Here is a 13,690-nt window from a genome sequence, read left to right as displayed (position 1 = left end):
ATACACTGCTCTAGCAGACAAGGCCTCTTGGCAAAATCCAATATTAATCTCAGCTGTGGAGGGTGGTCCTTCCATGTCTAGAATTCCCTCCCCCTTGGTCATCCACAAATCCTGACTCAAGTCCTTCCTTCTCTGTCGTCTAGTTACTCACTTAATAAGACCCTCATAATATCCCCTCTCTCCAACCATCCACATCCATCCAGTCACCCACCCTCTTTTCCTATAATGTTGGTATACATCCCACTTCACACAAAACTTATAGATGTTACATTACTCGAAAATGATATAGTACATTATGTTCGCTACAATAGAGGTTGCAGTGTATGTGACGGCGTGTGTGCAGTCTCACACCACTGATTATTCTGCCTTATTTAGGTTTAATTATTTTTGGTACGTTTATTTATTTTCATCTATATATTTTCATTACATTTTAGTGTTATGCTAGTGGTCATACAACATCTGGAAATGCTTCTATGTTTGATGCTACATGAATTAAAATTATATACTACTGTTTATCAGTAACATTACAGACTAGAAAGATACGTCTTTAAATGCAGGAAAGCAGGCTAAGATTAATGATGTGAGCAAAGTCCAAATATATGAAATAGAATACCAGATGAATGGGTCATTGTGCAAACATCAATATCCAGTGAAAACACATGGTCAAGAAATGGGATCTCTTGTTTGACAGCGCACGTAAGGACAACACAAAAAAAAGCTAATTCTGCATAAATTAACACAGCTAAAATAAGCTGTCAAAATATTCTTTGGGTCTTTTGGTAAAGTCACGTAGATAGGTTGAAAGAAAATAACAAAAAATTAACAAACTACGATGTTTCGATCACAACACAAGCGATCGTCATCAGGAGGAGATGACCATCGCTTGTGTTGTGATCGAATCGTCGTAGTTTTTTATTTTCTTTCAACCTATCTACGTGACTTTACCGAAAGACCCAAAGAATATGAATTCCTGCAGTCACGAACGCTTTAAGTCAAGATTTAAGCTGTCAAAAGCTCTGCCAGGACATTAAGCTCATATTTTGATTATGATTTCCCATTACATTGAACAAAAATTCTTATAAAATCATATTAAGTACAGTAAAACCTCAATAAGTCAAACTTGAGTATGATGGAATTCAGGAAGGCACGGTTTCCAACTTAATTCATTGTTAAAAACATAACTCCAGCCAGAACACAGTTTGAGCGCTAATTAAGCTGCAAGCAGTAGGTTACGTCAACATGCAGTCATTTCACATGCATCAGTCTACCACGTGGTAACACAACATAAAATAATAATTTGCCCAATGTAAACATTCACAAACCAGTAAACTCAAACTTTCAGGAATAATGTACGCTATCCCTGAACCTTGTAATAAATACGTACAAATGGTGGAGTTCAGCACAGCTGTTTTAAAGCTACATACCGATCTGTTAAATGCAATTCGATGCACCTGATCATCCACATGCTCTCAGTGCGCGCTCGCTTGCGTCTTTTAATTATTACATTATAAAAATAAAATTCTTCAAGTCCATCAGATAATCTTTCCATCCTTCCACCTTTACTTCATGGTGATAGTGCCTCATATCAAATTTTACAAGCGTGTTTCGGTATTACTAAATTGGAAATGTTAAAGTGTAAATATATAGTTTAATGGCACTGGACCGTATGGCGCCAGACATGCAGTCGGGGTGCATCGGGATTGACGACATCATCTTTATCACCATCATAACATGTCATAACTGCATCATGCTGGGCGTATATTGTGGCGAGTTACCTGCATTTAGCAGGCTAGATGTTGATAAATAAAGTATACAAATAATTAAAACATTTACAATATTTTAACCTATTTATTATGACAACACTGTGAAAGTCTTTGGTAGGTGTTTAGAAATGTTCAGACATTTTAATTTCATCTAGGAAATTAAGATACTTCAGAAAACTGCATATATTTAGCGTGTTTTTACTTAAAACGGTAAAAATGAAATTACACATTCACCTACAAATAAAGACTTACCAGTCACACAAATAACTTTTCTTATTATTTCACAATCACTTACGTGCATACATGCCAATGCATCAGTGGAATATGAATGAATGGTAAGGTGGTAACTAAAATTGACATATACATTTATTTTACTTGTTTGTGAACATCAGTGTATGAAAAACAAAGTACAAATATTATATTGTTAACATCTGGTTTTGGCAGAGTTATGTGTATACATCCATATGTATAAACATTCTAAACTAGCCTTTTGCACGTCCAAGGACGGGTGTATTGCAGTAAATCTGAAACTTGCAAGCGAAAAGCAGACCACGACGTGATATTCATTGCATCCATTCGTGTGCAATTTGTAAGGCCGCGGTGACACAGACTTATTTCATTTCAAGGTTATAATCCCTTGTTCATCATGACGTCCTTTTTACTTCTATGTCTCAATAGCGTGACGGAGATCACGTGACGTGAGGGTTCTGCCTTTGTAGCGAGGGTTGTAAGTTGATGCTGAGTAGGGGGGAGGAGGTGCCTCTCCCTCCCATGTGGAGTGACGTCACCCGCTAATTATTATTAATGAGGGGGGGTACATGTGGAGGACGTAACCCGTTCATGATTATTAAAGAGGGGGGCTGGTCGACGTGGAGTGACGTCACGAGCAGGACACAGACATTATTGGTCATTATAGGAGTAAATGTACAATAAACACCATCATTACCCAAAATAAAAAAACATTTTGTAGTTTTTGACGATATAGAAATGTGTGATCTGGACTCCGATGATGGCAGACAATTGTCAACAAAAACTATTGTTGTAAATAAACAAATACTTCAACGGAACTAAGACAATTTCCAAGTAAATCTGCAAGCAAAGGTGCTGGATATAAATATCCATTGGTGGCGATTCTTAAATCTGTAATTTACTCCTAAGCTTGGCAGCTGATATGTAATTTAATATGGCAGTTGTATACCCTCTGGCTGAGGGTTATTGGGGGGGGGGATTCGTGCAGATGACTTTTGTAATAGATAGTGGTTTAAATATACAAAGTGTCCACCTGAGACTAAAAAAAGATGACCTTTACCCTGTAAACATCAGTCATCCTGGTATGACTTTTTGAATGATACATTATTTTTTTTACTTCATGTTGTATATGAAAGATGACAAGTTGATGTTTTCACCCCTCAAGTCGAAATACATCATCATCCAAATCAAACATTGAGTGGTGCAGGGAAATGTGTTTGTTTTGGAGTAACAATTTGTTTCACAGAAATTTTTTGGGGCATTTTGGTGTCAAGACTTACGTGTACGCACACGTACAACTCATTCCACATCCGGCAGACATCATGCTCATTAGCTCTTACTTCTAAGGCAGTTTTGTGTATGTTAAACAATTTGAATCCTTCCACAATGGATACTGATATTTACGTACATTACCAAAGCATTTAATAAAAAGATTGTTATTATTTAGTATGAAGTCCTTGTGGCTATTCAGACTTCTACTGGACATATGATCCTTATGGCGGTACCCCGGGGTAGCAAATAATACAAAATGGCTGAGGAAATGAAATATTTATTTCTGGGACACTATTTTTTTCCAGGGGTGTACTTAACTCCGCGACTGGGCAACCAATCAATCCGAAATCAGTGCTACTCCGCGATGTCAAAACGCAGCGAGGACGATTGCGCTGAAACCCTGAATGCTCGTATGCACCGTAGTGCATCGTGTACAGCTCGTCGAGATGAGTCGATTGCCACACCGCCGACCATCAACAGACTAAAAATTACTGCATCACGAACATTATGCGAGTACCGCCATAAGGTTCATATGTGAAAGAGCTTTTTAGCTAATCGGATTCCTCTAGTATAAATACATCTGAGTCTATCTTTCGTACTTCACTTTCTGAAAACAAAACACCTGATTTTTTGTGCCTTTTAATGATTTCCTGCAAGGCTCTTCATTACAATCCCCCGCCCCCTATGGCCATGTCTACATATTAGAGTGTCCCACAGGGTGTAAGAGCAAATATAGAAAATTTCATGTCATGCCCGAGCACAGCGACGAGGACTGACAAGATGACCAATGGAGCTGCCAACAGATTTGAAGAGACGTCTCTGCCTCCAGGCCAATTTACAATTGTGGAGTCCGCCGGTCAGCCCACGAGGATGACTAATGCCTGTTTATCGCGCGCCCAGATTTGGCACACTACACAGCCTAACTTCAAGCTAACACAGCAACAAAGAATGTAATACTTTTATTATTATTTTGTGATGGCAGCGGGTTAAAGGCTACACTGTATTTAGTTTTTTGCCTTTCAAAATAAAACAGTGCTTATCAATTTTCAACCGTGTCTGCAGCCCAGTTTCCTACAAAAAAAATGTACATATTTATAATTAGCTTTTATAAATTAAAAAAGGTCTTTGTTATATAAGTAAATGTATTTATATACATAATTATTCAAGAATGTATAAACCAGCACAATGCAAGTTTCCCAATGTAATATTTTCAAAGCACACCGTAATTATATCTTCATCCTATATATTACAAATTAAGTTTGGAGATTATCAGAAAAATGTTGAACCATGTACTATTGTAAGGTTTATTTAAAATAATTTGAAAATGCTCGAGTCTGGCACACAAAAATTGGTGACAAGCAACGTGGGTAATTTCATAATTTTTTAAAGCACATGTTTTTTTTCCAAAGCAATATGCCTAAATACATAGGTATATAAATATGGAGGCGCAGATAATACAATATAAATTGAGATCCCAATTGGCTTGACCAACAATAAAAATCGGAAACTTAAAGAGCACACTATTCTGCTATATCGTCTCTTGCTGTCCAGTATTTGCTAGATAAATTGGTTGCCATAAAGAAACATGTATTTCTCAAAGGTAGCAACCAATCTTTCATACATCACACCATCAAAATCATCTGTGCGAGTTGAATGTTAGAAAAATATATTCGTACAGTAATATAACTATTTTTACATTCACAAATTCATCTAAAAAATATTCTCCCACACTTGTTTCGTGTACGCTTTTACGCTAATCCTGCTATGTGCGTGCGAGACTGATCTCGGATCATGATTGCTCAAGCTTAGACGTGCATGCTGCGCATCATCCAACGGAACTGCACTTTCAGCAAAGAATGGACAAAAAATCCGTGGAATTTGTCCACTATAATTCAAAATAAAATAGAAACAAATTATTTCAACTATTATGCTATGAAAATGTTTCTTGGACATTTCGTTTTGCTACTAATTATTAGCTTTGGCATTAAAAACGACTGGAATTTGTTTTGATTATAACTGCAAGATTGCCACTGTACAAGATAATTGGCTTTATATTTATTTATGAAGATGTGTTACAATAGTTAAAATATGTTTATTGTATATCACCAAAGGAATCAGGAAATCATTTTTGTATTGTTATCTTTTAGAGTGGCTTGTCCGTTATGAATTTTACGACAAAAAAAAACAAATTTCATAAAAAAATTTAATCTTGGATTTTCTATAACTCTCCATGGCAGACGTTACCTACATACAAAGTTAACATAATTATCAACTGAGAATTGGATGCTTTTGCCCATGCCCAGATATTTTTTTCCATGCAATTCAGTGATAGTGCATTACGAATCTGTTTCAATTACTTAAATTCCCATCATTCCTACACGTAGCTGGACAAATAATATAAAGAAATGATGCATCCCTGCACAATCACGCAACAACAAAAATATCTAAATTAACAGGCAATAATGCATTCATATCTGGCCGCAAATGGCACAACCCACAACGTAGCTTGTGGAAATCAGGTGTGCAGCTCACGCAGTTTGTCCACACGACCACGCAGTGTTATCCACATGCCTGCACTGATATAAAAGCACCGGTGGAATGTGTCTTTCCTGTGATGGCCGCATGTACATACCTGGTCCGCCAAACTGGCTACTCGCCAGGGTGGTTGGTCCACTTTTCCCACTGTTCACCGGAGGAGAGAACATCTGTAGGCACAGCGCAAAAAACCCGGACAACGGGCAATTTGAGCAATAGCAAAGAAAATGGCATTCATGAAATAACTTTTTGTAGACTTATCGCCACATGTTAATTTCTTACATTTATACTTATTCATTTTATTTAACTCCTTCCCAACAAATGTTGACGGTCAATATATTTTTATATAATTTTACCGTAAAGTTAAAATTAGAGGACACCTGTTAGAAGGATGTATTTTATACAAACCAGGAAAGGCTTTGTATTTTACATTTAATAAAAGAGCATAACTATTAAAACTTGTCCAACACTTACACTTAATGCATTTCAAATTGGTCACTTTGGAAAAAAGAAAACGATGTCACTGTCTACAGAAACAATCAAAAGAATATTTGCGAGCAGCTTTCATATTAAGCGTGGGAAAGCATTAAGCATGCAGCAATCTAGAAGCAAGTCTTGCATAAAAAATATGTATCAGCAAATTAAAATCTCATTTAAATATGCAAATGATTCAAAATCACAACAGAAGTGCTGGTGGTTCTAATGGTTTTTTAAATATCAAGACAATTCATCAGCTCTATTGATGTTGTTTGTTAAATGTCAATTAAAATGGGCCCAATTTACATATGCAAATGAAAGCTTGTGCAGATGAAGAGATCGGGGCTTCCGTGCCAATGCCGCAGTCATAAGCCATTGAAATCGAAATGTCGATACAAAACAGCGCACTGCCAACTGATATTGAAACAACTGTATATGCATCACCACCTTGAGAAATCCAACACAAATGTGCCACGGCGGGGCCCTTCTTAACGAACAAAACTAGCGCAAAAAGCTATAGCCCCATTCACGTCTATTTTACAAATACAACACCGACAAATATTTACCACTCACGGTACATGAAGCATAAACATGCACATATATGCGTATTTCCAAGATGGCGGCATATATTTGGCTCGGGTTGAAAACCGTCAATTAAAGCATTAAAGTTAATACTCTGGAGGATTTCAATGAAAAAAAATGTTCCCTCATTTTTATGCAATGGCACAAATGAAAATAAAAGTCGGCCAATGCCAAGCCCCCTCTGCTCAAGTGGTCTGACAGCACATGCTAACAACGGCAAATCTTTAAATGCCCTGCATGCAGTGTATGTGAAGTTTTTGAAAACCTACTCTGTATATGGAAGAATTGCATGCAGCTTACATTGTATGCCACGTGCAAACCAAATATATACAACGTATACTGTGTAAAGATCGTCTACAAATACAACACATTAACACATATGCAACACATTCATTACGTGATATTGTATCGTGCCCACACGTATTGTGCGTGTATATTCACAGTATACATAATTATAATATATACCGGATGTTTGTATGCAATGAATTATAGAGCTATTCATTCCTGTTGGTTGGCGTTACATCTCTAAGACAACTTACATGGAAATGCGAAAGAAAAGCAATAGGTGGAGGTAAAAAAAAACACTGCACGTGACGACCAGTCACCACATGGTACTTAAACATTAAATCAGACAAAAATGAACGCTTTCTCAGCGCTACTCTCGCCAACTTCCAAAGACAAAACTTTATCCGAGAGATCTGATGGCGCGTCCATGATGCTGCCGATGCCCTACCGCAGTTTAGTCACATCGGGATGGCCACTCTTGCACTCACGTCTGACATGCAATCCCATGTTGGCCTCCCCTTTCCTTACAAATCACATTGCCCACGTCCCAAACACGCCTGAACTACTCTGAGCATTTCAGCCACCATGCTGCCATGCGCAAGGCTCACTCTTACAAACGGGGAGCACAGATGCAACACCACTGGGTCCGTGAGTACACATGTTTCTATTTAAAGTAAATGAGCGATTGCTCATATGATTATTTCTAAGACTCCCTTCACCTACACGAATCTAAATCGGTACGTGTTTGTATGCGTAGCTGGTGGCTTATTTCGTAGAAAGCCTCGGTTAACAATGTTCCATATTACACAATGCATGTATACTGATACACGCATCACCGACAGTTTTACGAACCTGCTTTGAAAACAAGACCCACGAGAATTTTACAAGATGATAATTTTTTTTTGTCTCTAAATATCAGAGGAAAATGCTGGCTTTTAAAAAAAAACTACTTGTTTTTCACAACACGTTGCACGCTACAATATCGCCTTCAACGAGTTGCTGCAATGAAATGCATCGATGCCTATGCGTCCCATTCCGACACGAACAACTTTGGCGGTATCGGGAAGACTACTTGCAATGCATGCTCGCTCATTCGTTATCAGTTTCCCTTAAAAAGCGACATGCCCAAGCCATGAGCCAGCGGTATCAACTAACATTCCCACTTTTTAACTGCCGTAGTGTTTCTTGGCAAAAAATCACAACAAAGCAATCTTCCGTCATTAAAAATGTGTAAATTCCTCCTCTTCGGAACGCGAGTGAAAATCGATGGATGAACCGGTTTATGAGTCTACACGAACCAGCATGGTGAAGTATGGTCAAACAAGCCCCATGACCGACACGGCGTGGTCCAGGATGCCTTCATTATTTATCAGTGGATTGACAAAAGGGCTATAAAAACTCTCCCATCTGACACTATGCACACAAGTATGACCGACAGTGGCGTGGCAAGTTTACGAACAAAAACGACTTTCTTTTAATAACGTCACAATCCGAGCAATCGGGTTTGCGCTACAATGAGCTTATTATACCCGTTAATTTCATTACATTTTAAAATTAAATTAACACAATGGTGGTAGGCATCGCCCGGAGCAAATCAATTGTTTGTTTCTCGAGACTTAAAAGGGGGGTGAGAGCCGCCCTTCCTTACCGCGCTGAAATCCAGCAGGTCATTCAGCTCCTTATCCGTCCCTATGGCGGCCATTCGCTGTGCCGGTTGATTCATGTTTAACAATTATACGCGACCCCCTAGAACAGACATAACGGACAGAAAGACCAGTTCTGCTTTAAATCCACGTACAGAGCAAATAAGAATGAATCTAGTGGGATGGGGGGACCGCTCGTGTAATCATCACGATAGGCTCTATTCCAGCCATGCGGTGAAGCCGATGGCCACTTCGCATTGGCGCGTTTTACGCACGCTGCCGATGCCGTGTTAAGTTATGGCAGCGGGGAAAACTGCGATTCAATTCGCAAGAGACGATTTTTTTTGTCACACCTCATTCTTTCCTCTCCCCGGTCCGACAGTCGCAAAACTATACCCACCCGTTGTCACGTCCGCTCACAATCCATGCATGAAACGTTACAATTCACAACATTTGACTCGACACGAAAGGCGCAATGGTGCGTGTGTGTGAGTATGGTTACGTTCACAGCAGCTGATTTTACGCTTAAGTTGTGGCTTTTAAAGGGCTCGCAAGACTCCACAGCAGCAGCACTCACAAGTTACACATTTGTTCACACGGTAAAAGTAGTAAAAGTTATTTGTACCGCTCGCCACACATCCTCCACTGACAAAGCTACAAACAACTTTCCACACCCGCACAATAACATCGCTATTATTAACAAGCCACCGTTGACATTCGAGCAATTTGTGACTTAACCAAATTTTACAAAGTGTAATATCCTAATCGGTCCGGGCTCATCCCGCAATACATGTAAACCAGACAGCATTATATACACATATATACATAGAAGCACACACGTACACAATTACATAACATTATATATAAGCAAAACGAAATAATTACGGGGGCTTCACGAGACGAAGTCGTATTTTCGCGAGGTGGAACATGTATTTACTGTACTGGGGGCATACAAAACCAACAGAACACGGCTGAATACACACAAAGTATGAACAACACCCACGCTGTACTCACACACTCTGAAAAATAGGCTCTACAGAAAGGTAAATAAACAATGCACACACAACGCTAAAACACAACACGGGACCCTTTACACGACCAGACAATACCAACCATGTTGATGCCAGTCTATGAAGACCCGTTAACTAAAGACCCCGCAGTGATGAGCAGACACATGTAGTAGTATTACTGCCGTCGTGTGACAATTAAGACATCTACACCGATTAATAAACACATGGTCAAGGACAATACCACAATTGTGTCAACACTTGGACCACACAAACAGCTCAAGACAGCTAAAAAGCCACTCAACCATACGGGTTACAGCTGTGCACAGCACACGAACTGCTTCCCCAACTCAAGACAACACACGATCCATATTTTGAAACTGGAGTACTTGCTTCTTGTGTAAAAAGGACGAGGTGGAAACGATTCGGGATGTATACGATACTTAAGGAGGCATACATTAGCTACTTTATAAATGTCATCAATTTTTGCAGCAGCACAAAGACAATCGGAAGCACTTTCGCTTGCATTTCTAACACTGCTTATGCAATACCGCATAAACACGTTAAACATTAGAATGTATTTGAAAAGCTTTTACACATTGCAGTAGGAGATAAGTAATGTATTACTAGTACTGTATTCACACGTCACATTATGAAACGTAGCACACAATAGAACACGCGGTACTACTCCACGCACTGTACACACACACACGTGGAAGTTTGTAAACGTAGTATTGTGCATTACACTACTCGATTATTGTGCATTACACTAAGCCGATTCTACAGAACACACATTACGTGGAAAGATAAGTTATTGTATACTTAATTACTCTGAAATATCACGGTACACAATACACGTTGAAACTACTGCATAGTGCTACACACAATACTATAACATGCAGTAAACGAGTTCTCATATACATTGATCCAACTATACATTGATCCAACAGACCAAAACGTGACTAAGATGTATATGCGAGCTGTTAGTTGTATAAAGGCAACACGTGCATAGAACACCACCACAACAACCACGCATGAGTTAAAGACTTTAACAAAGCATGCGACACCCAAAGGCCGCCTATGCACAATAACATTATCATCGTAGAACAAACAATAAGATCAAGCTACAAGAATTGTTAAGAGGATTAACTCGTAACTTTGTATCCATTAAGTAAAACAAGCGGGGACGGGAGAGAGAGAAGGGAGGATGATGATGATGGGGACAGAAGAGGAGGAGGAGGGGGTAGCGATCATATTGTTACCTTTTAAGTTTCTTTGACTATCCCAACACGGACCATGAACTGAAAAAATTTTTGAAAAAAAAAATAATAATAACGAAAAAAACAACTATCGATTATGTAAATCCCGCCGAGTATTTTAAACGAATCGAATAAAAAATAATGAAGGAATCGATGGAGCGAGTTCGGGGCCCCTGGCCCCTTGGCCGCCGCCGATTCAACGCCGAGTTCACACAGCGCCGTCGTTACCAACACTGCACATAAGACTGTTACTTTCCGCTACTACCCACTATTACTTAAACAACATCAACAAAACTGCGATGACTGCGAGATGCCCCTTCCAACAGTAAAAAAAGAAAATTTGTTTGTTAAAAAAAAAACTTTAAGCGCAACAACCCAACAACCTCTACCCCCCCCCCAACCACCACCACCACCAAAAACAACTAAACTAATACGACGCGCAACCACTCTCTTACGAACAACTCTTTACAAATCTCTTTCCCCCTCCTTCTCCTACTCTGTCCGCTATAATAAACACAACTAAAAGCTCCACAGAGACGCTCCGGTAAGCGGGGAGTGCTGAGGCGGCTTCGCTGCTGCTGCTAAGCGTTCGGCGGCGGCGGCAGCGGCAGCTCACGCGGGGCCGCCATCTTGGTTTGGGGCGGCGCGCGCCGCGTCCGTTGGCAGCCGCGCGGTATCCCTCCGCGCGTGCGCAGCAGCAGCAGCAGCCCCTCCCCCTCCCACCCCGGCGTCGTCTCATAGTCGCTCAAGCACGGGCGTGATGCGGTCACACACACACAGACCGACACACGCACATACACACATCCCCATACACACCCCTATACCCATACCCCCCCACACACACACCCCCATACACACCCTCCCCATACACTCCCGAAAACACCCCCATACCCACACCCCACACACCCCTATAGACACCACCCTACACTCCCCCACGCACACCCCCACACCCACACCCCACACTCACATCACCCCACAATCCCACCATACACCCCTCCACACACCCCCATACACCCCCCCCCCCCGCCATATACACACACACCCCTATACACACCCTCCCCATACACCCCACACCACCCCCCCACACACCCACACACACCCCATACCCCCCACACACCCCCATACACACCACCCCACACACCCCCCCACACACCCTCCACACCCCCCCCCCCCACACACACCCCCATACCCCCCCACAGTGTATCAGCATATTTACGTTCACTCACACAACACCGATATTACACACTTATATATATAGATATTTAATTACTTGCTTTCTGGTGTACTGGTGCTCTAACCGTGTTTTGTAAAAGCCCCGCGTAACAATAATTCGCTAAATAAATGAGAGGTATGTATTTATCCTGGAGAAATCCGATAACCTACGAAGCTCTTGCTTCTTCTTACACAAGATGTCCCAGTAGTTTACAACGCAGTAAAACAATTGGGTTAGATCACGTAAATATAAATGTGGCGTTAAACCCCGCCACCACCCGACACAGCAAATTAGTAAGGGTGTCCTCACGTAAACAAAACTTGGCAATTAGTTACTGCTTCAGTGTTGGGGAGTTAAACTCACAACGTTTACAACGCATGCCGGATTATAAGACGCAGTTATTCCTGCCAAATCGCATGTCCCCCTCCCGCCAACGACCCATCGTCCATCCTCGAATGTAAATCTATAAAGTTGGATGGGTTAGCTGTAGAAACTTTGCCAAGGTAAGGGGGGTGGGGGGTAAGGTTTGTGTGGCGGTCCCAAAGTACGAAATGTCAAGGGATTTAAATAGGGTCCTACAGTAATACAAACACATTGAATGTATTCTCTCTGCTAAATATCAATGAATGCGAAGAAATCAGCATCATCGTCGTCGTCTTTCCATTGACCGCCAGGATTTAAGAACACACACACATCACGATTCGTTATTGATTCCTGGTTCGTATCGCGTGAGTTAAAATGCCACTGTGTGTCGTGCAACCCTCCACCAACCACGTGCGCAAACGCGTTGTCGTTGAAGAGCAACCCACACACACAAACAACAATTAACACTTTGGGTTTTTTGTTGTTGTTATGCTCGTGGTTACAACCAGCATCGTTAGGTGATTGTTGGAATTTTAAATAATTTTCGCGTTTGTTTACGTGACGTTATTTGTCTGCCGTCGGGTGGAGGAGGCTGCAACGACACACACACACAAGCGCACATGTCACTTTACTATCGGGAATTTGCCTCCCTTTTACAGTAGTATATTGTTTTTGTTTAAAGCAGTTTGAGGAATCCGAATCTTTATTTAGACTGGAGGAATCCGATGGGCTATTAAGTTATTTTTCTACAGATGGCCATCATCATCATCTAGAAAAGTGGCACCATCATCTTCGTATTCTCCTCTCAGCACGTGGGTGATGGAGCCCGTAGTTAAAACCCACACATACAGAAGACGGACTTGTCTACCCTGAAGGTTTAGAGACAAAGGCGGCCGGGCGTGGTCACCCATGCACCCCCCTGGTGTGAACGTGCCGGCCTTCTTAGCTGCTACTCGCGAACAGCACTTGCCCCTACAATCTGCTAAGGCTATAGGGGGGATCTTTGTCTTTGTTTGTATCACGAGGGAGACAAAGGCGGCCG

The 13,690-nt window shown here is 40.9% G+C and overlaps 1 protein-coding gene across 9 annotated transcripts in view; it reads right to left on the bottom strand.

The window, feature by feature from the left end:
* Positions 1-11,725, bottom strand: part of LOC144722068 (transcription factor 12-like) — a 176,185-nt gene extending 164,460 nt beyond the window's left edge. For 8 of the 9 annotated variants that reach the window (XM_078600172.1, XM_078600168.1, XM_078600171.1 and 5 more), the window contains exons 1-2: positions 8,812-8,901; positions 5,917-5,989 (exon numbers count right to left, since the gene is read on the bottom strand). In XM_078600172.1, the coding sequence (XP_078456298.1) occupies positions 5,917-5,989; positions 8,812-8,886 (148 nt within the window). In that variant the 5' untranslated portion in view covers positions 8,887-8,901. Of the gene's footprint in view, positions 1-5,916; positions 5,990-8,811; positions 8,902-11,075 lie in introns of those variants that run through there. The other variant, XM_078600174.1, reaches the window with a different exon arrangement.
* Positions 11,726-13,690: the final 1,965 nt, after the last annotated feature.

The sequence above is a fragment of the Lampetra planeri genome, chromosome 13, assembly GCF_965212315.1.
Source record: "Lampetra planeri chromosome 13, kcLamPlan1.2.h2, whole genome shotgun sequence".
In the NCBI taxonomy this organism is placed as follows: domain Eukaryota; kingdom Metazoa; phylum Chordata; class Hyperoartia; order Petromyzontiformes; family Petromyzontidae; genus Lampetra; species Lampetra planeri.
The sequence above is the reverse complement of the archived record's forward strand: the minus strand, read 5'-3'. Positions and strand labels throughout refer to the sequence as shown.